Below are 25,288 nucleotides of genomic sequence, written 5' to 3'. Positions count from 1 at the left end.
GGCTCCAGTTGACCGCTTGGCGGTTGAGCGGAGCATCCTGAGGAAAGACCTCTTCTCCCCCAGGGTGATAAGGACTATCCAGGCCGCCCGCAGGCCCTCCACAGAGCGCATCTATGGCTCCACGTGGCGGGCCTTTGACTCTTGGTGCAACTCCCAGGGGTTCAACCCCATCCAGGCTACGGTGCCTCAGGTCCTGGACTTCCTCCAGGCGGGCCTGGATAGAGGGTTAGCTCCTAACACAATTAGGAGACAGGTCTCAGCCATCTCTTCAGTTCTCCTGTGTGGCAGAAACCAGAGCCTGACGCACCACCCCATGGTCAGGCAATTCCTTAAGGGGGCCTCCAACCTCAGACCACCTACGGTACACAGGTACCCTTCCTGGGATTTACACAGGGTATTGGACGCTCTAACGGGCGCCCCATTTGAGCCATTACAAACAGTTTCCCTTAAGTTCCTGACCCTGAAGGTGGCCTTCCTGGTGGCCATCACTTCCGCCAGGCGGATATCCGAACTGCAGGCGCTGTCCACCAGGGAGGATCTCTGTGTCTTTCACCAAGATAGGGTGGTGTTACGGCTGGATCCATCCTTCATTCCCAAGGTGTGCTCCTGCTTCCATCGGGCCCAGGAACTGATTTTACCCAACTTCTGTCCAGACCCTTCTCACCCATTGGAGAGGAAGTGGCACACTCTGGACGTTAGGAGGGCTCTGAGGATTTACCTCAGGAGAACCAGGCCAAACAGGAAATCCGAAGCCCTGTTTGTCTCCTTCCAACCAGGATCCCTGGGTAATAAGGTAACTTCCACCACTATCGGCAGGTGGTTGCGAACCTGCATTGCCACTGCTTACCAATCGCAGGGGTTACAGACACCAAATCATATCACAGCCCACTCCACACGGAGTGCAGCCACATCCACGGCCTGGGCCACACAAGCATCCCTGGCCGAAATCTGCAGGGCAGCCACGTGGGCTTCCCCCTCTCCCTTTGTTAGGAACTATAAGTTGGACTCCTTTGCCTTGGCAGAGGCCTCGTTCGGCCGCAGGGTGTTGCAGGCGGTTCACAGGGCAGGACCCGTGCCTCAACAGGCCTGAGTGGGGGACATATGGCCTCAGGGATCTCCCTCCCTAGGGACGTGCAGGCTTTGGTACGTCCCATCCTGGATACTCCTCCCCCCTCACTATGGAGAAAGGGCGTTGGTACTTACCTGATACGCCTCTTCTCATAGTGGGGGGAGGAGTATCCAGTCCCTCCCTGACTATGTTTGTACAACTAAGTGTTATGTTCATGGTTTATATTGTTATTTAATTATTGATGTTGAAGACAATAAAAGCAAAAAAACTGAATCAAGAGTCTGGAGTGAATGATGCAACGAGTCGGAGAGAGTTCTTCGTCATAAAACTGGGCAGGCTCACTTCCAGGGGGCGGAGCCCAAAGAGCTTATCTGACTCAAACCAATCACGAGAGGATAAGGTCAACCCATCCTGGATACTCCTCCCCCCACTATGAGAAGAGGCGTATCAGGTAAGTACCAACGCCCTCTTTCAGTCCTCTCTAAGCGGTTTACAGATTTTTAGCAAATTGAGTCAGCAAATTGCCCCCACAGTCTGGGTCCTCATTTCACCCACCTCGGAAGGATGGAAGGCTGAGTCAACCTTGAGCCGGTGAGATTTGAACCGCTGAACTGCAGATAACAGTCAGCTGAAGTGGCCTGCAGTACTGCACCCTAACCACTGTGCCACCTCTGCTCCTCGGTTTTCCCTCAAGTTGGAGAAAAGTCACCTTACTCCGTCCACCAGAATCAATCACCTGGGGGCTGTGATAGACACCATGTCACGTCAGGTTTTCCTGTCCCAGGACAGAGTAGAGGCTCTACAGTCCATGACACACAAAGTGCTACGTGCAAGGAAGGTCCCTGTGGTTCTCTTGTCACAGTTGCTAGGGAAAATGATTTCGTGCCTGTCGATCGTCCCCTGGGCCCGTCTCCACTCCAGGGCACTGCAGTGGCTCCTCTTGCCACACCAGAGAGCCAACAGGAGCAACTCGACCCAGCTGATTCCCGTGCCTCTGACCGTGAAAAGATCCCTCCGATGGTGGACCTTGACAGCGATCCTCAAGGGGCACCTCTTCAAGGAGCCCGACAGGGTCATCGTCACCACAGATGCCAGTTTCTCCGGCTGGGGAGCGCACCTGGGTCACCTCGTGGTCCAGGGCAAGTGGTCCGTGTCAGAGTCTCGTCACAGCATCAATCTTCTGGAACTGAGGGCGGCGAGGTTGGCTCTTCATCATTTTCACCTGTCTGTTCGCCACCGTCATGTCCTCCTGATTACGGACAATGTGGCTACCAAGGCGCACATCATCCGCCAAGGTGGTACCAGATCCAAACAACTGATGGTGCAGGCGGAGGCCCTGGGTCGCTGGGTGGAACGTCACCGAAAGTCCATACTCTCTGACCACATCTCAGGAGTGGACAACACTCAAGCGGACTGGCTCAGCAGGACCACCATAGACCCTGCTGAGTGGCATCTCGATCCTGCACCCTTCCATTGCCTCTCCCACAGGTTCAGGCCGCCGCTGATGGATCTCTTCACCACCAGGGAGAACGCTCAGCTCAGGAGATTCTCCTCCTGCTTCCCATCTCCAGGGGCAGAGGGAACAGACGCTCTGTGGTTCTACTGGCCCCGGGGACTTATTTACGCCTTCTCCCTCTCCTACCACAAGTCCTTTCCAAGATCATAGTGGAGGGGGCGGAGGTGATCCTTGTGGCTCCCTACTGGCTCCAGAGATCGTGGTTTGCTGACCTGGTCAGCCTGTTGGTGTCCCCCCTGTGGCGGATCCCTCCAGATCTGGTCTCTCTCAGCCAGGGGGCTGTTGCCCATCCGGAACCCCAATGGCTCCAGTTGGCCGCCTGGCACTTGAGGGGGACCTGCTAAGGAATGGAGGCTTGTTGGAGGAGGTGGTACGCACCATTCTAGCTGCTCGATGTCCCTCCACAACGAGAATCTACGATGCAACCTGGGCATCCTTCTCCAGATGGTGTGAGAACCTTCTCATTGATCCGGTCACGGCGCTGGTGGGCCGCGTGTTGGGCTTCTTGCAGGGGGGTCTTGAGAAAGGCCTGTCCCTGAACACGCTGCAGCGCCGGTAGCAGCCTGGTCCACTGTCTGGTCCGGGGATCCTTCCTTGTCACTCAGCAGGATCCCCAGGGTACGTTGTTTCCTGAGGGGCGCCTCCAACCTTCGTCCTCCCACAGTGCATCGATATCCTACTTGGCAACTGTCTGTGGTGCTGCAGGCTCTCACCTCCCTGCCTTTCAAGCTGCTACGCTCGGTCTCCCTCTGTCATCTTACACTGATGACGGCGTTCCATCACGTCTGTCCGCTGTATTTCCAAATTGGCGGCCCTGTCAGTCCGCCAGGACCTGTGGATTGTTCATCCTGACAGGGTCGTTTTGTGCCTTGACCCTTCCTTGGCTCCACAGGGCGCAAGAAGTCATCTTGCCGAACTTTTGCCCATGCCCTTCTCACGCACAGGAGCATTCCTGGCATAAGCTGGATGTGCGACGCGCCTGAAAATCTACCTGCATCGGACCTCGGACTTCCGTAAGTCCAAGGCCTTGTTTGTATCCTTCCAGGCCGGCTCCTTAGGCAAGAAGGTCACCTTCTCCACCGTTGGCAGATGGTTGAGGGCGTGCATTGCCTTTGCCTACGAGAGTCAGTCTAGGGCACTTCCGCGTCACATCACCGCACACTACGAGAAGCGCGGCCACCACTGCAGCCTGGACCACCCAGGCTTCCGCTGTAGAGATTGTAGGGCGGTCACGTGGTTGTCGCCGTTGCCCTTTGTCAGAAACTACAGACTGGACAGTTTTGCCTTGGCTGAGGTGTCCTTCGGCAGGGGGGTACTCCAAGCAGTTGTTCCTGCGATCGAATCCCGGAACGTTGCTTCTACCCGCCCAGATGGACAGTAACTTGGGTATGTCCCATTGCTTGGAATCTCCAAGCAGTGCACAGGAGAAAGACCATTGGCTTACCTGAAGGGTCCTTCTCTATGCACCACGGGAGAATCCAATCCACCCAGGTCCGTCCCGGGATGTGTGCTCTCCGTGTCAACTAAATTGGTCATGGGACTCATCTTGAACTTCCTCTCGGTCCAGACTTTTCTATTTTTTCTGGAGAATGGAGCCACACCAGGAGGAGTGGCCAGGGAAAAAACTTTCCAAGTCCAGGGCAAGCAGACTGAAATAACCCATTGCTTGGACTCTCCCACGGTGCACAAAGAAGGATCCTTCAGGTAAGCCAATGGTCTTTCTATACATGTCTACTTGGAAATGAGTCCCAGTTAACATTTTTCTTAGTAAGGATGATGAACCAGGTGGAAGAATGAAATATGTTACTTAAACAGTATTTGAGGAAATGCATATAAACAGCTTCTAATTTTATTTGTAGGTATTAAAAAACTGGTGCATCTGATAACACGTATTTGATAGTAATCTTTTAAAATGTGACATATACAGTACATGTGTATGCATGGTTAGCTACTTTCTGCATTTTATTACCAACTTTCATTACCTATATGCTAGTACTTTGCATATTTTTTGCATTTTTCCAAAATGATTCAGCTTTTGATACCGTAGTTTATCTAGAGGCCTATATTAATTGATTGGAATTACCAAAAAGTCATATGTTTAAAAATGTTCTAATTAAAAAAAAATTGTATTTTTGTAGGGCAACTGGTGATAATGACGACTGAAGGTGGTTCAGATAGTGAAGTAAAAGAATCAGAGAATCTGAGGACTAACACAGGAAGTGAAAATGCTGGGGATGCACCAGAAAGTCAAGAAGATCAACAACAAATAGAAGAAGGTTCTCCTGTCCTTCCAACTGTAGCTACCCAAAAGAGCCCTAAAAGCTCAGGTGGAAAGGGCATTTCTCGTTTTATCCCCCCCTGGCTTAAGAAACAAAAATCATACAGCATATCAGAACCCAAAGATGAAACTAAGAAAAGAGAGCATCTAGCATCTGAAGAAGAGACAGCAGTGGATGAAGGAGAATGTCATCTCTCAGAAGAAGAAGCTCAATCTAAAGGAAAATTAGAGGACATTTCTGAGAATCTTCAAGAAGCTGAAGTGGATGGTGATAAAGAAGAAAAACATGTTGAGTCACAGGTACATCCTAGAAAGAAAAACAAAACAAACTATAAGAATCACACTTTAGTGGCCTCAACGTTGTTGTGACTACCGTTATGTTACATTTTCTTTTGTTAATATTAATTAATACCATTCATTCTGAGGTGTATTTTGATTTGGCAGTGAATCACACTGTTCATTTCTGCCTAACCAAATATTATAATTTTATTATTTCAGATTCAGCAAAATCTAGCTATTGTACTATGTTAAAAAGCCTTGAAATTTATCTAATCCTTATAAACTAGAATACATTTTTTTCTTGTTTGCTGATGGTTAAATAAGAAACTTAGGGGTTATAATGGCTCAGCACTTAAAGACACTGAGCTTGTCAGCTGACAGCCCCGGGTTGAGACCCATGTTGCATGCACCTTCGGCATATAGTTATGCTGGCTACATGACCCTGGAAATGTCTTCAGACAATGCTGGCTCCCTTGGCTAGGAAATAGAGATGAGCACTGCCCCCTAGAGTCAGATATGACTGGACAAGGGAAAGCTTTATTTTTAAATAAGTAAGACAAGTAATACTGTGCAATGTTATGGGTTGTTGGGTAGGTTGATGACAGGTCTCCATTGGTTTCTAAAGGCTGTCTGAAAAAGGTCTGTCCTGAAATCCAAGGATTTTGGCACAGTGTGTTTGCAGCATGAAGTGTGCCAAAACCCTGCTTGGATTTCAGGACATATCTTTTTCAGCCAGCCACAAGACAAAAGGACTCCCTCTTGTTTCTAACAGCTGGCTGTAAATGCCGCATGCTGCAGATGTTCTGTGCCAAAATTCTCCTTGGATTTCGGGATGGGCCTTTTTCAACCATTCCCTAGGAACGATAGGTAATCCGTGCTTCTTATCTGAGACTTTTTCTGCTTAAAAACCCACAAAATTGCTTAATAACTTCAACTGAATATGCTGAGATTTTGGCCACTGAGTGAAGTGGTCATGTGACATGTTCCTTAATGACTGATCCTTTCAATGACCAAGATTCCAGTTGTGGCAGTTAACAAAAAACTACCTGTGTTGCCATCAAGTTGGTGTCACTCTTAGAGACCATGTAGGCAAATTTTCTACAGGATTTGGGTAGGTAAGTAAAACGCTTTTCAGAGTCGTCCCCCCCCCCAAAAAAAACATTTTACATTTTTTAATTTCAAACCTGATGAAGATCGTTTCGTTTTTCAAATACGTTTAACTGAAAAATTTCAGCTAAGTCTTTCTACCTGCCTAGGTCTGGTTTATATAATTAGCACTGTGAAACAAGAAAATAAGGGTTTGGAGTTGAGTGTTGTAGTTTCTCTCCAATCAGTTTCTTTCTCATAATAATGTATTAATATGATTCAGTTTTCCACAACCTTTAATCTGCAAGCCAGTTACAACAATGAAAAACATATTCAGGTTGCATCATCCTTGCTTTTTCTCCTTGTAATTTTTTTTTTTTGCTCAGGTCCTTCTCCTCCCTCCCCAGCCAATTTTGGCCAGGTCAGGTGTTCCTAATTTATATAATTTATTTTTCAAACACATGAAAACAGATGTTAAGTAACTTGCTTAGATGATGCAATATGTATGATAGGTAGCAACAATTGTGGCTCCCTTTATTATTGCCTTTTGCATTCATAACTTACTTGTGACTGCTTGGAAGCCTGCAGTAGTTGCTGCTTGTAGAAGAATAGATTAGCCATATAGATATGTTTTTTTTTTATTCTTAAAGAAGGAAATGTATTTACTTGCTTGCATAGAGTATTCAATGATTCGGATTCTGGCAAAAATGTAGAAATGATAAGGAAAGACAAAATGAAACAACTTGTAATTAGATATTATTTTAAAATGAACAAACTCAAGTGTGTGTTTCCACTTGTAATATATTTGCTATAATAATAATAATAATAATAATAATAATAATAATAATAATAATAATAACAACAACGAAAATACGTTACGATGTCCTAGGCCCCTGGGTGGGGCCCGACTAGTAACCAATGCCAAATCCGGCGAAACAACTGGCCGCTGTGATACAATTGAATAATAATGCAACTAAAGGAACAACACCTGAAAACTACAGACCAATAACATGCTTGCCAACAACCTTCAAATTACTCACAGGCATTATTGCAGATAACATGATGGATTATTTGGAAACAAACAACATCTTGCCAGTAGAGCAAAAAGGCAACAAAAGAAGGAGCAGGGGCACAAAAGATCAGCTTCTAATTGATAAAATGATATTAGAAAATTGTAAGAACAGAAAAACGAACTTGAATACGGTCTGGATTGATTACAAAAAGGCATTTGACTCACTGCCACATAGTTGGATCATAAAATGCTTAGAAACAACTGGCATTAGCAAAAATATTACATCCTTTACTGAAAAGGCAATGAAACAATGGAGAACTGAGATGGCAGTAGGGAATGAGATCTACGGAATGGTTAATATCAAGCGAGGAATTTTCCAGGGTGATTCACTTTCACCTCTTCTCTTCATCATCGCAATGATCCCACTATCAGTAATCTTAAAAAAAATGAAATTAGGCTACCAAACAGCCAAAGAAGCTGAAAAAATTTCGCATTTACTATATATGGATGATTTGAAACTCTATGGAAAGTCAGAAATAGAAATCCAATCATTGACAAACATAGTCCGAGTATTCAGCACCGATATTTCAATGCAATTTGGCATGGAAAAATGCGCCACTGTATCCATAAAAAGGGGCAAAATCACTGCATGTGAGGGAATTGAAATGCCCAATGGCCAATTAATTAAATGCAAAGAAAATGAAGCCTACAAATACTTAGGCATTCTGCAGTTGGATAACATCAAGCATGGAGAAGTAAAAACTATTGTCAGGCGAGAGTACACCAACAGAGTTAGGAAAATTTTGAAATCTAAATTGAATGGTGGAAATACAATCAAGGCGATAAATACCTGGGCAATACCAGTTATAAGATACACAGCTGGTATAGTTAACTGGACACAAGCTGATTTGGACCTTTTGGACCGAAAAACCAGGAAACTAATAACAATGCACTACAGTTTACATCCACGTGGTGATACTGATAGACTATATCTGCCCCGAAAATCAGGTGGCAGAGGATTATTACAAGTGAAGCAAACAGTTGAAGAAGAAAAACATGCACTGGCTGATTATTTAAAAGAAAGTCAAGAACATCTATTAATTGAAGTAAAGAACAAAAATCTACTGAAGGCCCAACAGACGAAACAAGAATACAGAAAAGAAGTGATAAAATCAAGAATGGAGAGTTGGCAGAACAAAGCACTGCATGGCCAATTTCTGGAAAAAATAAAAGATAGAGTGGACAGTGAACAAACTTGGTTATGGTTAACAACAGGTACATTAAAGAAAGAAACAGAGTCACTAATCCTGGCTGCGCAAGAACAAGCTATCCGCACAAATGCCATTAAGGCCAAAATCGAAAAATCCTCTGATGATGCCAAATGCAGACTTTGCAAAGAAGCTGATGAAACTGTTGATCACATACTCAGCTGTTGTAAAAAAATCACGCAGACTGATTATAAATTGCGGCACAATTCAGTAGCACAAATGATCCATTGGAATTTGTGCAAAAATTATAATATTAAAACAGCAACAAACTGGTGGGAACATCAGCCTGAAAAAGTCACCGAAAATCAGATGGTCAAGATCTTGTGGGATTTCCGTATACAAACGGACAAAATACTGGCGCATAATACACCAGACATCACACTGGTTGAGAAAAATAAGGTCACAATCATAGACATGGCAATACCAGGTGATAGCAGGGTCGCCGAGAAGGAACATGAAAAAATCGCAAGATACCAGGACTTAAAAATTGAAATTCAACGACTATGGCCCAAACCAGCAGTGATAATTCCAGTGGTAATTGGCACACTGGGTGCTATTCCAAAAGCACTGGAATTACATTTAAAACAATTAAAAATTGATAAAATCACCATCAGTCAAATGCAAAAAGCCGCACTGCTTGGATCTGCACGCATATTACGAAAATACGTTACGACGTCCTAGGCCCCTGGGTGGGGCCCGACTAGTAACCAATGCCAAATCCGGCGAAACAACTGGCCGCTGTGATACAATTGTATAATAATATGGCCAACTAATTAAATGCAACAAAAATGAAGCCTACAAATATTTAGGCATTCTGCAGTTGGATAATATCAAGCATGGAGAAGTAAAAACTATTGTTAGGGGAGAGTACACCAACAGAGTTAGGAAAATTTTGAAATCTAAATTGAATGGTGGAAATACAATCAAGGCCATAAATACTTGGGCAATACCAGTTATAAGATACACAGCTGGTATAGTTAACTGGACACAAGCTTCAAAAATCAGGTGGCAGAGGATTATTACAAGTGAAGCAAACAGTTGAAGAAGAAAAACATGCACTGGCTGATTATTTAAAAGAAAGTCAAGAACATCTATTAATCGAAGTAAAGAACAAAAATTTATTGAAGGTCCAACAGACGAAACAAGAATACAGAAAAGATGTGATAAAATCAAGAATGGAGAGTTGGTAGAACAAACCATTGCATGGCCACTTTCTGGAAAAAATAAAAAAAGGGGACAATGAAAAAACTTGGTTATGGTTAACAGCAGGTACATTAAAGAAAGAAACAGAGTCACTAATCCTGGCTGCGCAAGAACAAGCTATCTGCACAAATGCCATTAAGGCCAAAATCGAAAAATCCTCTGATGATGCCAAATGCAGACTTTGCAAAGAAGCTGATGAAACTGTTGATCACATACTCAGCTGTTGTAAGAAAATCGTGCAGGCTGATTATAAATTGCGGCACAATTCAGTAGCAGTCATGATCCATTGGAATTTGTGCAAAAATTTTAATATTAAAACAGCAACAAACTGGTGGGAACATCAGCCTGAAAAAGTCATCGAAAATCAGATGGTCAAGATCTTGTGGGATTTTTGCATACAAATGGACAAAATACTGACGCATAATACACCAGACATCACACTGGTTGAGAAAAATAAGGTTACAATGATAGACATCGCAATACCAGATGATAGCAGGGTCGACGAGAAGGAACATGAAAAAAATGCGAAATACCAGGACTTAAAAATCGAAATTCAACGATTATGGCACAAACCAGCAGTGGTAATTCTAGTGATAATTGGCACACTGGCTGCTATTCCAAAAGCACTGGAATTACATTTAAAACAGTTAAAAATTGACAAAATCACCATCAGTCAAATGCAAAAAGCCGCACTGCTTGGATCTGCACGCATATTATGAAAATACGTTACGACGTCCTAGGCCCCTGGGTGGGGCCCAACTAGTAACCAATGCCAAATCCGGCGAAACAACTGGCTGCTGTGATACAATTGTATAACAACAACAACAACAACAATAATAATAATAATAATAAACAGAGGGTGGTCGAGGACTCCTACAAGTAAAACAGACTGGAAGAAGAAAAACACAGCTTGAATGATTACATCCAGAAAAGTGAGGAACCAATGATTAAAGAAGTAAATAAAGGAGGCCTTTTAAAGACAACTAAGTCAAAAGCTGAATATAAGAACGAAGTAATTGAGAAGCAAGCTGAAAACTGGAAAAACAAAGCTATGCATAGCCAATACTTGAAAAGTATTGAAGGCAAAGCTGACCAAAAGCTAACTTGGAACTGGTTAAGATCAAGAGCCCTGAAAAAAGAAACAGAAGGCTTTATTTTGGCAGCTCAAGAACAAGCCTTAGCCACAAACTACATGAAGGCAAAAATTCAACATGTTACCACCAACAGGAAATGTCGCCTCTGTAATGAGAAAGACAAGACAGTCGACCACTTGATCAGTGGGTGCAGCAAAATTTCACAAATTGACTGCCTTCAATGCCATGACCGCGTTGCTAAGATCATTCACTGGAAATTGTGCCAAAAGTTTGGATTTGAGTACAGCAAAAACCACTGGGAACATCAGGTTCAGAAGGTTTTAGAGAATGAGAAAGTCAAGATCTTATGGGACTTCAGAATTCAGACTGATAGGCACTTGGCCCACAACACACCTGATATAACAATAGTTGAAAAGAAAAAAGTATGGTTCATTGACATTGCAATACCTGGAGATGCACGAATTGAAGATAAACAGCAAGAAAAAAACCACAAAGTACCGTGACTTGCAAATTGAAGTTGAGCGACTGTGGAAAAAGAAATCATGTGTTGTCCCAATTGTAATTGGAGCCCTTGGAGCAATACCCAAAGGGCTACCTCGCTATTTGGAAATTTTAAATTTATCAGACTTGAACATTCTGATTCTTCAAAAAAACACCCTACTTGGAACAGCTTATATCCTCCAACGTTACCTTAACAGTTCCTAGGTCCTTGGTTAGGACTCGAGCTGTTGAGCTACCAACCAGCCCCAAAGGCTGTGAATCTCACCAAAGATTAACCAAATAATAAGAATAAGAATAAATAATTCTAATAGTCGAGTAAGCCAAGGTCTCAACACAGCAGGCTAAATAAGTGTCCTACAGATTTGTTCTCTAAGATTGGTAGTCTAAAGGGACAGTTGCTAGGTTGATGTGCAGTTCCATGTCTGGGTTATCTAAGGGCTCCATAGGTCTCATACAGCGTAGATTGAAACATAGTGTCATATGGTTTCTTTGTTATGAGGTTTTTTTCTAAGTTGATAGTAAATCATTGTTAAAGAAAGAGCGAGGCTGATGGATAAAAAATTGATTTTAGCCAGTATATGAACATGGAAAGTCACATACTTGTCTCAAGCTACAGTAGCCCTGTTTTCAATGGAAGCTGTTTCAGAGCTCTCAATTTGGACTATATGTGCACTAGTGAGACACATTTGCATTTCAGAATATCTAGACCTAACTGAGCAAAGAAAGAAGTCGAAACACTATTTTGTCATGATATCTTTAGGTTCTTTGTGACCAGTCTTCTCTACTTTCATGCAATAGAATCTCAGAATATCTGTCCTGATTCTATTTTTTTATTTGCCTGAAGTATGAAAAAAAATGGTTTTATCATTAGTGAAGCATACTTGATGCCTCCTATAAGTTTTTTCTATAGACAAGCTGTATTTTCTCTGAGAAAAATGATAGAGAAAACAGATATATGTATATCTTTATGATTATCTGCTATTGTAATTTGAAATGTGTGTGTGCGCATTTGATTAAATTTAAATTCTGTAACTATAATATTGTATAGTAATATACATTTCCTTATAGTCTGATAAAGAAGACAAAGGAATTGTTTCTGAAGCTACTGAAAACATTGAAGATCGGAAAAGAGAGACAAAAGAGGTGCAAACAAGTGAAATCAAAGTAGAAAGAGTGCTCCAAAAAACTCCTAAGAAGATCAGGATAGTACAGGCTAAAGTTGTCCTTTTGGATGGCACAGAATACAGTTGTGACCTTGAGGTAAGTAGTGAGCTTTATTTGTTTTTTCTCTAAGAGGAAGTAAGTGCAATACTTTTATAGAAATGGACTAAAACATGTAATGTGTTATATGTTAATAATATACACCATCCCAATGCAAAGTAGATTTATATAAAATAATTTCAGTCTTGGGGTTTTAATTTTCTGTGTTTTTCCTAATGATCCATAGCATGGATTTTTTCTTTGTAATACTTGTTAACAACATTAATTTAGCCATCCACCATAACCCCAAAAGCATTATTTCTGATTACTTACAAATAGTTCAGTCCTTATATATAAATTTGGGGTTTTTGCCCTAATGTGCATCACTTTGTTTACTTAAACTGTACTTGTAATTTGGTAAACATGTACCAAATTAAAAAAATCCCTTTAGTCCTTCACAATCACTTGGTTCTTATGACCCCAGACTCCTTAATATTATCCAGAAGTCAGTATCATTTAACCCATTTGTGATTTATTCATAAGCCAACATCTTAAAAATCACTGGCTCCAAGAATCTTCTTATGTCCTTCTATTAAAACATTACCCATTTAGGCATTCTTTTGTATTTTTAATCAATTAGCTCTCCATAAAAAGCATTTCTTTTTATCCTATGAGCACTAAGTTACAGAACCATTGATGAAGAACTTCGTTCTTTCAAAACTTGGGTTTTGAAAATCCAAGTATATAGTAACAGCAGGGTCAGCTCCATCCAGGTTCTATTGTTTTCTTAGAAAACTCTGCAAGTTTGGAGAATTAGGATTTGTTTATGCTGATTTTTCTTTAGCAAAGCTTATTCTTCATTGAACCTATTTATTTTTTCTTTGATTACCACTTCTGTCGAGTGGCATAAAGCAGATGTTAAAGTAGCAGGGCTATAATTTCCAGCTCTTGCTAGGTATCTTTGAAACCTGGTATTACACCAGCTACCTTCAATTTCTTTGGCACTGCACCTGTTTTGAATGTTAAACTATATACTTCGGCAAAAGATTAGCAATTATCTTTGAAATTCAAATGTTTATAATATTGTACAACTGATTAATAATCAGTTTTTTCATTTGAGTTTAACATGTATTTTTGTAGAAGATGCTCATATGTAATGCTTAAAACAGCTTTTTAGACATAGGTATGTACCTGAATTTATTAATTTATTAAAATCAGAATAAAAGTTTATAATGAATCTCATGTCAATAGTACATTTTTACATAGTTTAATAGTTTTTTATTTTCTATAGAGAAAGATTTTTACCATCTGCAATTCACAAGGAAGCCTTACCAATGACTGTTTCACAGCGCTTATTAAATATATTTTGCTTTTCCTTGCATGTTAGAATTACAGAAAGTTATGCATGGATCACAATTCCTGATGGCATTGGGTATGTGAACAATTGTTATAGAAGAGAGCAGAGTTTTTAAATTATTCATAGAGATTAGTGTCAGTTCTATAAATCTAGATTCTAAACATTGCAAACCATTTACTATGAGTTGTTTAAACTTGCAACAGGTTGGGCTACCTTCAGTCAGGAAGACAATTATATTAACAATAATTAATGCTTGCTCATTGGATGTATTTGATATCAAAGCAGCCTTTTCTTGATCCCTAAATAGTCAGAAAATTACTTAGGATCTAGTAATCAGCAGGAATACTACTGTGGTATTTATCTGGCATTCTATGTACAGTTGAACAAAGTGGGCAAAGTTACGTTTTTATTATTCGTGATTGAGACACACGATGCATCAATTTATTTATTTGGAAATTTTAAGTGCTTCCAATTGTACATTTTGTATCACATCTATTCTCCAACACATTGTTTTGCTAACTCAAACAAAATTTGTACTCACTTTGCTGATAAGAGCCAAGAGTAAGATTAGTTTAGGTTCTCAAAGGAAAGTTGTGTGCAGAGAAGGAGAGAAAATTGGTCATCTATTAATATCAAAAAGGGATTATTTGCCATGATTTGTGTACCTCCTCTCCTCCAAGGAAATATCATCAAGGACCCCAAGGGTGGGCTTCCTATTATAACACTCTTTCTGAAAATCTTACCTCTTAAGACTAAAAAGGTTTCTTCCTTTGGCAGTACTAGAGGGCTTTGGGAAAGAATCGGATATTGAATTGATTCATGAATCAGTAGTGCCAGGATGTATTTCTGTGAGGTCCAAATCCAGTGCCACTGGCTCTTTAATACTTCATGATCAACTGATCACAAGGAGGCAATTGAGGATTACTTTAGATCTTTGTCCATCATTTTAGAGAATCTTTTGTCTAAAAGATTGCTAACCTGTAGTTACTTCTGCCTTTCCTTCCCTGGTAATATATACAGAACATCTGCTTTTTTTTAAACTCGCCTACTAGTATGAATTTCCTGTCCCTAAGTTGTAAAGAAATCTCTTTTCTGCTATACTTATAAAACCTGCTTCGCTAATCATCAGTCAAGTCATATTCTTTGTGTTTGGAACATTCACATCTCCATGTAGAACTCTTCAACTTCTTATACTAAAATTGTTGTACATGTTAAATCAGCAAATTTTTCTGTCACCGAACCATGTACGGGACCACAGTGAGGAGTATTAATGCTTTTTGGCAGATAAAGTCACTTGGAGTTGGAATTTGACTTGGCAGTCCAAGCCACAAGTTGAGTTGCCCATAGCACAAATTTGTAAAGTCATCTGGACTGAATTCAGTTTTGTAACATTGAGCACATGGATAAGGTTCTTTAATCTGCTAGTTCAACCACATGATTGTTAAATTCTGGATCCTCCTGACTTATCAGGCTGGCTTGGGAGATGACCAACGGATAATTCCATGCAGTGTTATTATCGTTTTTGAGGTAGGATGTAATTTCTCCAGCCTTGGAACAGTTGATAGTATATTCCCTTCTCAAGAGGCCATTACTGGATCTCTCCATTCAGGACAACTACACAAATCTCCACAGAAAAAGAACAAGGCAAAATGCACAACTTGCACATTGTATTATTTCTGCTGATATTAGTGCCATGACCAGAGTATGCTCTTGTTGTCATCTGTTCTTATTTACTGGAGAAACTACCCATTTTTGCTACATGAAGGAAAAGGTCAGGTTGGGGCAATTTGTAACGTCCACCTAATGAACTGCTCAGTTTATATAGCAATGATGAAACTATTGCAAACAAAGTCTGGAAGAACATCAGACAGTACAACTGCCTTTTCCAAATGACATTCTTTGATGCCAAAGAAATCCTTACAATGTGGAATGAATGGAATTCTTCTGGAGCTTTTCAGGGGCAAATCCATAATTCAATGAGGCGTTTAATGCCAGATCACAACCAGCAAATTTCATTTATTTAAATTTACTTATGGATCCTTAAGACATGCTAAGTTTGGAATACCAAAAACAAGGCCTGTCTCATTTATACTCTGCTCTGGCCTAATGATGCATCCAAGCCAAGACCAGAAGATTATGATAACATTTGTGCACTTTGGGAGAACCAGTTGTTAACTTTCTGAGCAGTTTGATGAACTGGTTGTTGGAAGAAATGATTAGAGCAGAGAACCCGTTGTTAAATTATTTGAATCCCACCACTGCATAAAAAGCATGGTGAGGATTCATATCCTCTCCGCAGGAGTTACTCTTCAGTATATGAAGCAGGCTAGAGTTGAACTATAACTTCTCAATGCGTGGTACCCTGATAATGCACAGCTATTAAGATCTCAGTGTCATATTTTTAAATAAATAATAAATCTCACCAAATATGTCATCCAGTAATAACTTTGTCATTATTCCAAGAATTGTATTTATCAATACAATCATGATTTGCTCTCACTATATATAAAGGACAAATTATGGAAAATGTGCTGATCCATTTGAAGAAACCAATAATCCAATATGGTTAGCTATGTATCACTTTAAACCAAGAAAAAAGAAGTGGAAATGTTCTTTAAAAAATGACAGATCAACCACAGATGTTGCGATCAAAATGTTCTTTAAAAATAAGGAAAAAAATCTGTATTTGTCTTGTTACCCATCTCTCTTATTTAATAAGATGTTTTCTTTTTAAAGTTTAAAATCAAACCTAGCAATCTGCCCATGCCCTTTCTGTTTCTGTGTTTAGGTAAGGAAATATATCTAAAAGGATGACCCCAAGGATCATAGGTTCCCTAGTTTCACTTAATAAGGCAGCAGATGCAGCTCAAATGATTGAAATTAGGCCACATTTCAACACTAGAATAACCTTCTTGTAAAATATTAACATTGACACTTGACATTGATGATTTGTCTGAGAAGTCTATGTAAACCTATTGTGTTTATCTCCATTACTTTCCCTTTATGGAAATGTTGTAGGTGTATTTGTCCAAATTAAGGAACTTATTTTCTCTCTGACTGCTATGAAATATTTGAATGTTAAAAATAAGAGTTGCAGCCAAGTCAGATGTATGATATCTGTCTCTCTCTCTCTCATCGATATATAAATACAAGAATCCTGCACCTTCACAAATATGTTTCAGACTATTTCCAGCTTCCTCTCTGCTCCTGCTTCCTTCTTCTAGATGAATTACTTTCAGTCTTATATGAGAGGAATAAATGTTAACGTTTAATATTTCTATTGCCCTATATTCTTGGTTATTTACAATTTAGTAAAACATGGGGTATAGTATTTGTCAATAAGTAGAAAATACTAAATCCAGTAACTGCATCTTTTATTCATTGAATTAAAATATCTAAATATATGTTTGAGATTATGTACAAGCTTTATTATATAGTTCATTTTAGGCACCCAATCATATAACTATTTATCAAGTCTAAAGAATGCCATAATGAGATCTAGGCAACCAACGTATTGTAAAAACACTTTCCAAAGCAAATACAATTTTCATTAGAGAGTTCTACACAGGGGCATTCTGTTCTAATTAAAATGTTATGACAAGGACATTTAAATATGACTGCATAACTATATTTTATGCACGTCTGAACAACTGAAGTGTATTGGGCATGACATAACTGTTTCAAGTATTTTGTAGTTTGCTTGATTGAAGTGCAAGACTGCACTTGCTATCTTATAAAAAATTAAATACTCAAGTACCATATGTCTTACAATTTGCCAGTGATTTCCTGGCCATAATAAGCTATATCGGGCATGTTTTTAAACATGTAAGTTGTCAATATTATTATGTTCCAGCAAAATACTAAAATAAAATATTTTATTTATAGTTTAAAACTTAGAAACTCTGTTTAAATTATTCCAAGTATTTTTCTTGTATCAAACTGTGCTTTCTGTAAAAAGATTTGGCAGTCATGAATATATAGTGTTAAATTTAGAAACATAACGTAAAGTGAAATAGCATACCTGTTTTATTTTCATCTAAAGCTATAGATAAAACATCCATTCTGACAGATTTTTTTTCACATTGATCTTTTAATACAAAATATGATTGAGAAGCTTCCAGCAGTTAGAATTCAGTTTATGCTATTTTTCTTCTAAACACTGTCATTTTGCTAGTCCATGATACTAGTCCATGATGGCTCATTGGTCTGATTAAAAAGAATTTATTTATTTAAATATTTTCTTATAAATCAGTTTTTAAATGATAGATGATAGATTAAGATTAATATTTTCTCAGCATGAGTACATTTCTTTTGGATTGTTCCAACAAAATCCTCAACAAAGGTAACATTTTTTTATTTGTATCTTCAACAAAATACTGTTAGCTAAATACTACCCAAGATTACAGTGGTCAGACAATGCATGTGAGTTATAAAATTTTTGATCATATAAGAGTTTTTGAATGGTAATCTGCCAATGATGTTTTTGAAACCTAAGCTTGAGTAATCATATTAAGTAAAATTGGGTGGCAAATTGGATTTTATAACTGCTGAGAGTCATTTGGCAAAATTATATTTATAGTAAAATGTAAAATATCTTTTTACTTACTAGAATCTTAAATATTATTTAGAAAGTAAAAATGTAGCACCAGAAGCACAAAATAAGAATGCAAGATTTAACAGGTTATGTATGCTATGATTATCTTCTGGATACTGAAGATTTAGCAGTTGTAAATTCAGTAGGAAACATAATAATAATAACAACAGTACATGTGATGTGTGATAGCTAACTTTATAGCAAAACATATTTAACTCCTTCCTAATCGTTTTTCAAGTTTATTTTACATACGAAAGAAAACTTATTTCAATTTAATGTTTGGCACATAGATTTCCTTTTTTCAATACAAGTCTAAACTGGAACTTTCTACATATTTAATCCAATTTAGACTAGGTTATTTAATTTCTTGGATTTATTTGTTATTACATTTTAAAGTCCTGCTTAAATGATAAATTGAACATATAAGGTGACAAGTAAAATCTTGAGTAATAAATACAAGTTTAAAAACTACACATACACCAAATTGTACCTGAGTATATTATTAGAAATAGTTTTGCATTGCCCCGCTTTATTTGCATTATTCCTTGCGTTTCAGCTGATGAGATATAAAACTGAATGATCCAGTTAAAATTGTAAATGCTGAATATAAATTGAGCAGTTCAGTTCGGTATGAATGTGCTTTGATTTCTTTTGGACAACAAACAATGCTTTTATTGAGCTTGGTAGTTTTATTGCATACCTTTTCTCCCTTGTCCTTTGTATTTGTACAGTGTTTCTCACAACTACTGTGTAGCACATAGCCCAACAGCATAGATAATTCGTTCAGTTTAGAGCTTTCTGTCTCTGACTGTCAGGCACAATAACTTTAGTGTTGTAAGAGCCTACACTTAGGCACTCGAAGGGACTTCTCTGGAATTGCAGTGGCGTCTACTGAAATCTGCGTGATAAGCAATTGCAAAAATGCCTTTCAGTTGCCAGGTCTCAGAAATGTCACATTATAGTTGCTTTTTAAATGCCATAAATAGCCAAATAGGGATGTAGGACTTGCTTGAAAATGAAAGGCACCATACTGCACCTCTTGAATTCTGCCAGTAGCAGACACTATTTCAATGTTTCAACAAATCTTGAAAAGCCAGAAAGGCGAGTTGTCTGTTCTCATTTATTAATTCAAGTCAAAGTACAGTACTTTGAATGCCCCAAATTTTCTCCTTTGGATGTTTATACCCAGTGTTGTTATATATCATGCTGCATTAAAATTAATAATTAATAAAGATTACTATTTAACAGTACTAATTATTAATTTACTACCCAGTTTCTCCCAAAATAAAATCTCTCTGGATAATAAGCCCAATCAGGCTTTTGAGTGTATGCGCTAAAATAAGTCCTCCCCTGAAAATAAGCCCCCCCAATATTGCAACGCAGCAGCCGCAGCCATGAGGTGACCATGCTCACCGCTTCCTGAACCTCAAAAATAAGACCTCCCTGAAAATAAGGCCAAGAGCTTTTTCGGGGGTCAAAAGAAAATAAGACTGTCTTATTTTCGGGGAAACACTGTATTAATAAAATTATATACAATATTTGATGCAAACCTAAGAACAAACCTTTTGAAATTTTATCTGCTTGTTGTGTACTTTTGCTGCACCAAATTATTTAAAACAGTAGTATAGTTTTCTCTGACATTCTGTGTCATATGGAAATATCAAAAATCATATTAATCAAATCAGTTATTTCTGATAATTTCTTCTATCAGTATCTTATATCGTATATTCTTTAAAATGTTAACATTTTATTTATTCTTTTTTTGTGTAGTTGGGGGAGTATCTTTGTTAAGGTGGCTTGAAAAAAGTTGGTTCTTTCATGTTTCACTTAGAGACTCTGAATCATTCTATTAACTTTTATTATCTTCTAATCGATTCAAGTTTTATTGAGGCTATATGACAACGATGGCGAACCTTTTTCACCTTGGGTGCCAAAAGCATGTACGCACGACTGCCCAGCTCCATAATTTAATCCCCTGTGCCATTCCTCCTGTGAATGCATGCATGACCCCCCTCCCGCTGCCCCGCACATGTGCGCACAGCTTTTTTGGAGCCTGGGAGGGCGAAAACGTCCACATCCCGCCTATTGGAGGCCGGAAACAGCCCATTTTCCAACTTCCAGTGGGCTCGGTAAGTCCATTTTTTTGCTCTCCCCAGACTCCAGAAGCTTTCTAGGAGTCTGGGGAGGGTGAAAATGGCCTCCCCTGCCTCCAAGGAGGCCAGAAACAGCCCTTTTTCTGACTTCCAGTGGGCCCAGTTGGTCCCCAGACTCCAGAGGCTTTCTAGGAGCCTGGAGAGGGCGAATAACGGCCCAACATGCAAACCAGATGTTCGGGAACAGACTTCCGGGTTACCTGTTGGGCCATTTTTCTCCCCCTGGAGGCTTCAGGAGGCTTCCCTAAAGCCTCTGGAGGACGAAAAACAGCCAAAAATGAAGGCTGAAAAGTGGAGGCCAGTGCGGACATGCGTGCTGGAGCTGACAGAGCAACACCTCGCATGCCATCAGAAATGGCTCCATATGCCACCTGTGGCACATGTGCCATAGATTCGCCATCATGGCTATATGGTCATGGTTGTAAGTGTACCTTGAATGTTATATTTAATGCAAAAAGAAAAGGAAAACTAATGAACTAAAATAAGATTCTATAAATTACTTAAGTGTTATATTTCTTCATTACAAATCGAACATTAGACAATAGTACATTGATGGCTAACACTTGTTTTAAATATTTAAATCAAAATCATTAGATTTTCGTAAGTCTAATGTTTAAAGCAAAGAGCAAAAATAATGAAGCTTTTGCTACTTAAATATCAGCTAATTGAAGGCTGAGCATGTAGCCAAAGTCCCTGAAATGCTGTCTCATGACCATGGAGGTGTGCAAGTACTTTATGTGTGTCCCACACATAAAGTAACTTCGAATAGTTGGTAAGTGATAGTTGTAAGTTGTAAGTTGAGGACTATCTGTATTTGATAATTAGCAAGTCCTCAGATAACAAACTCTTTACATTTTATTCCTTTTAAAAAAAGTTTTAAGAGACTTTGATGATTCCTAAATATACAACACTATTTCAGGATTTTAAGAATTACTGCTGATTTTTCATTTGTCTTACTTAAATTTCAGTTATCCAAATAAATAGCTCCCCTCTATTCGTTTTAATTAGCGCTTTCCTATGTGCTGGGTATAGACTATGAAACATCTATTCACTTTTGATTTATTTTCTGAAATAGCAAATTGAAACCAGTGATAACAAATACAGAGTAATTTTCTTTGGTATTGGTGTGTTTTAAAATAAAATATATTTAGCATTGTATTATATAAATGTTTCATTGATTTATCCTATTTCTTCCTAGAAAAAAGCTAAAGGGCAGGTGTTGTTTGACAAAGTGTGTGAGCATCTTAACCTACTCGAACGGGACTATTTTGGCTTGTTATTCCAAGACCCTACAGATCAGAAGGTATGTATTAAATGTGTAAGAAGGATTTCTAAAAGACTGGGAACTTTTGTAATATATGGGAATGTATTACTGAACATTAAGTCTTTTATAGTCCGGAGCCTATATTTCTGAGCAGAAAAGGGAATAACTATAATGCTATAAAAGGGAATAACTATAATGCTATAAAAGGGAATAACTATAATGCTATTTCTTATGTCATATTTTGAACTGAGCAATTTTTCTATGGAGGGGGGAGGGGGGAGGAAGAGCACACAATCTAAAACACCTGCATGTTTAGTTTACAGTAGGGTTTGTGCTTCTATGAGATTCTAATACCTGATGAGCTGAGTGGGTGATGTGGCTGTAAATACAGATCAGGTTTTGCTCATTTGCCTGCCGCTTACCTCCATCTGTGCGGTCCGGTTTCTAACAAGCCACAGACCGGTACTGATCCATGGTTGGGGACCCCTGGACTAGATGTTGTATGGATGTGATCAGCTGAAGGAGATAATGCTGACTGAAAGTATTTGAACTCCAATTTTCACTTTTCTTTTAAAAATACATTTGCAATAAATAACATCATCATTGTTTGGACAATTAATTAGAAGGAATATTGGTCCTACCTGAATGTTCTTTCTCAATGTGGCTCAGGAGGGTCCGGTAATGGGTTGTTACATCTTTATCTGCCCAGAGACTGAGTCATAATTGAAGCCACACCTCTAGTCCCCTCTTGCTTGGCCCCAGTTGCGACGAAGACGTAGCTCCAACCTAGAGAATAAGAGAAGAGCAGCCCCTACCCCACAGCCTACCCAACCAGAGTGGACTACGGACCTAGCTAACAGGGAGGGGTCTGGACCCTCCTGCCCCATGCTGAGAAAGAACGTTCAGGTAGGACCAATGTTCCTTCTCCAGCTGATGGCTCAGGAGGGTCCAGTAGTGGGACATACCAAATCAGGTATCCTTAGGGTGGGGAACTTACTGGTTCATAGTTCCCAATGGAGCATGCACTTTCTGAAGCACCCTCTGTCCGAAAGATGCCTCGGCGATGCAAACGCATCCAACTGATAGTGCCTTATGAAGGGCAATGGAGATGCCCATGTAGCTGCCCTACCTATGTCGCCAATAGGGGCCTGAGTGTTCTATGCTGCTGTGGTAGCGGCACTTCTAGTCGAGTGTGCTCCAATGCCCAATGATAGAAGGGAAGACCCTAGAACTCACTGCAGAAGGCTGAAATGAAACGAATGCAATCAGTTGTTCATTATGCAGAAATATATAATTTCATTTAACAGAAGATGAGACATAAAAAATATCCTTCATGTTTTCCTGAAGTGGAGTTCAGTGTGGTTAAGTGATGATTTGTACAATAGACAAGGAGGCAAGGATTTGCTCTGTTCTGTTCCAGCCCTGTAGTTTATATCATACAGAGGAGTCTTATATTTACACTATGCCCATGATGGCGAACCTATGGTGTTCCACAGGTGGCACGCGGAGTCATTTCTGAGGGCACGTAAGGCATTGCCCTGTCAGCTCTGCTGATTTCTGCCATGATTTTCTGCAATTTTTTGCCCTCAGGAGGCTTCCCTGAAGCTTTCGGAGGGTGAAAAACAGCTCAATGCACAAACTGGAAGTTGGAAAACAGGCCGTTTCTGGCCTCTGGAGGGCCTCCGGGGGGGGGGGAGGCCGTTTTTGCCCTCCTCAGGCTCCTAGAAAGCCTCTGGAGCCTGGAGAGGGTGAAAAACGGGTCCATCGTGCCGCCGCTTGCCAAAAGCAGGGGGAGAGCGGGGGGGGGGGTCGCGCATGCATAGAAGGGGAAGGGCGTATAGAATTATGGGTGTGGGCACATGCGCACACGACCCTCCTCCCCTGCTCCCCTTGCTTTTGGCACGCCATGGCAAAAAGGTTAGCCATCACTGCACTATGCTCTGTTTAGGAGTCTGCCCCTGCCATTGCTATATAAGTCAAAATATGTGATTCCATTTCTCATCAGTTTTTGACTGCAGAAATGATACGATAGAAGAACTTTATTATTCCATTTCTCATCAGTTTTTGACTGCACAAATGATACAATAGAAGAACTTTATTATTTCTTTGTTTCCTTAGAAGACAAAGATTTTTTTGTAGAATGTCTTGCTGAGTTTTTCGATCAAGTCTTAGGGCTAGTGTTGCTTCTCCTATTACTTGTTGGGTGACCTCATTCTAGGCTTCCAGGAAGGCTTGGGAATTTGTAAATGCAATAGTGACCACTTGTAATTTCCACTCTGATATATGTAGTTGGTTGTATACTAGATCTTATGTAAATATAATACCTTGATGTATGTAAAAGGGCATATACTAGATCTTGTCTTTATCTAAGAGCAGATAATTAACAATCTGGATAAAAAGGGTATAAATTACCTTGAGCCTCCTGCTGTGGTCACGTGATTTTCTGGTTCAAATAAAATTGACTGTTAACTATGCCCACCAATGGGCAAACAAATCTAATACAATAGACTGCCTCAAGTGGATCTAGAGAAATTTCCAAAGACACTTAAGGAATATCTTAACAATTTGGCAGCCAGTTCTGTTGCTTTTATAATGAACGACTGTGTACAGGAAGCTTTAATGAGTTTGCTCCTAAGTAGCCTCTCTTTCTTGTTAATTCTGATTGTCTCCTTGGTTTATTAAGGAGCTCCAAGAGACAAAGTGACAGTAAATCTGACTTAGTACAAGTTCAGATTCAGACTGACATTGTGATAGTAACAGAAGCATTGATGAGCTGTTGCCCGATTGATTTGTTTAGGGTGGCATCTTCCAGTTTAGGAGAGTGTTATCTTCCACTTGGCAGCTTTGACAGTTTTTCACAGTACTTTGCCAACAAAGTGGCTCAAATTTGCTAGAAGTTGAACTCTTCCTGTGATTATCTAGACTAGAGTTTAACCCAGTACCTGGGATAATATGTTGGTTGGATTCCTTTAAGCTTGTACAGTCTTAGGAAGTAGATGGTATAAGCATTTTACTAGTATACAGAAGGCAATAAAAAGGTATTTTTATTTATTTTCAAGAAAAACCTGTGTATCAAAGGTTTTTCATAGAAAAATATAAATTATACATGAATAATTAATTGTGAAAGCTATATTTTCTGCTTTGTAAAGGATTAAATGTATTTTATTCTAATTTTAATTGCTGTTCTATTGTTTACAGAGAGACTGAACATCAGACCACTTATACCTCTGGAACTGTTATTTTCATGAACTAGCATGGAAAAAACATTATCTGTAGAAAAGGAGGAATTTATAAGGAGGAAAACAGTAGAGGGCAATCTAATCTAAAAGAAAATTCTTTCATATTATTTGCATATTTGAAGAAGCAATTAAATTATCTTTTATGACCATAAAATCTAATATCTTTGAAAAAATG

At 39.5% G+C, this 25,288-nt stretch overlaps 1 protein-coding gene across 6 annotated transcripts in view; it reads left to right on the top strand.

The window, feature by feature from the left end:
- The window catches only part of EPB41L2 (erythrocyte membrane protein band 4.1 like 2), a 115,910-nt gene that overhangs the window by 37,524 nt on the left and 53,098 nt on the right, over nt 1-25,288 (top strand). For all 6 annotated transcript variants that reach the window (XM_032215375.1, XM_032215374.1, XM_032215373.1 and 3 more), the window contains exons 2-4: nt 4,724-5,163; nt 12,375-12,566; nt 21,809-21,913. In XM_032215375.1, the coding sequence (XP_032071266.1) occupies nt 4,738-5,163; nt 12,375-12,566; nt 21,809-21,913 (723 nt within the window). In that variant the 5' untranslated portion in view covers nt 4,724-4,737. The remainder of the gene's footprint in view (nt 1-4,723; nt 5,164-12,374; nt 12,567-21,808; nt 21,914-25,288) is intronic.

This window comes from Thamnophis elegans, chromosome 4 (assembly GCF_009769535.1).
Source record: "Thamnophis elegans isolate rThaEle1 chromosome 4, rThaEle1.pri, whole genome shotgun sequence".
NCBI classification, from domain to species: domain Eukaryota; kingdom Metazoa; phylum Chordata; class Lepidosauria; order Squamata; family Colubridae; genus Thamnophis; species Thamnophis elegans.
This window is presented reverse-complemented; position numbering and strand designations above follow the sequence as displayed.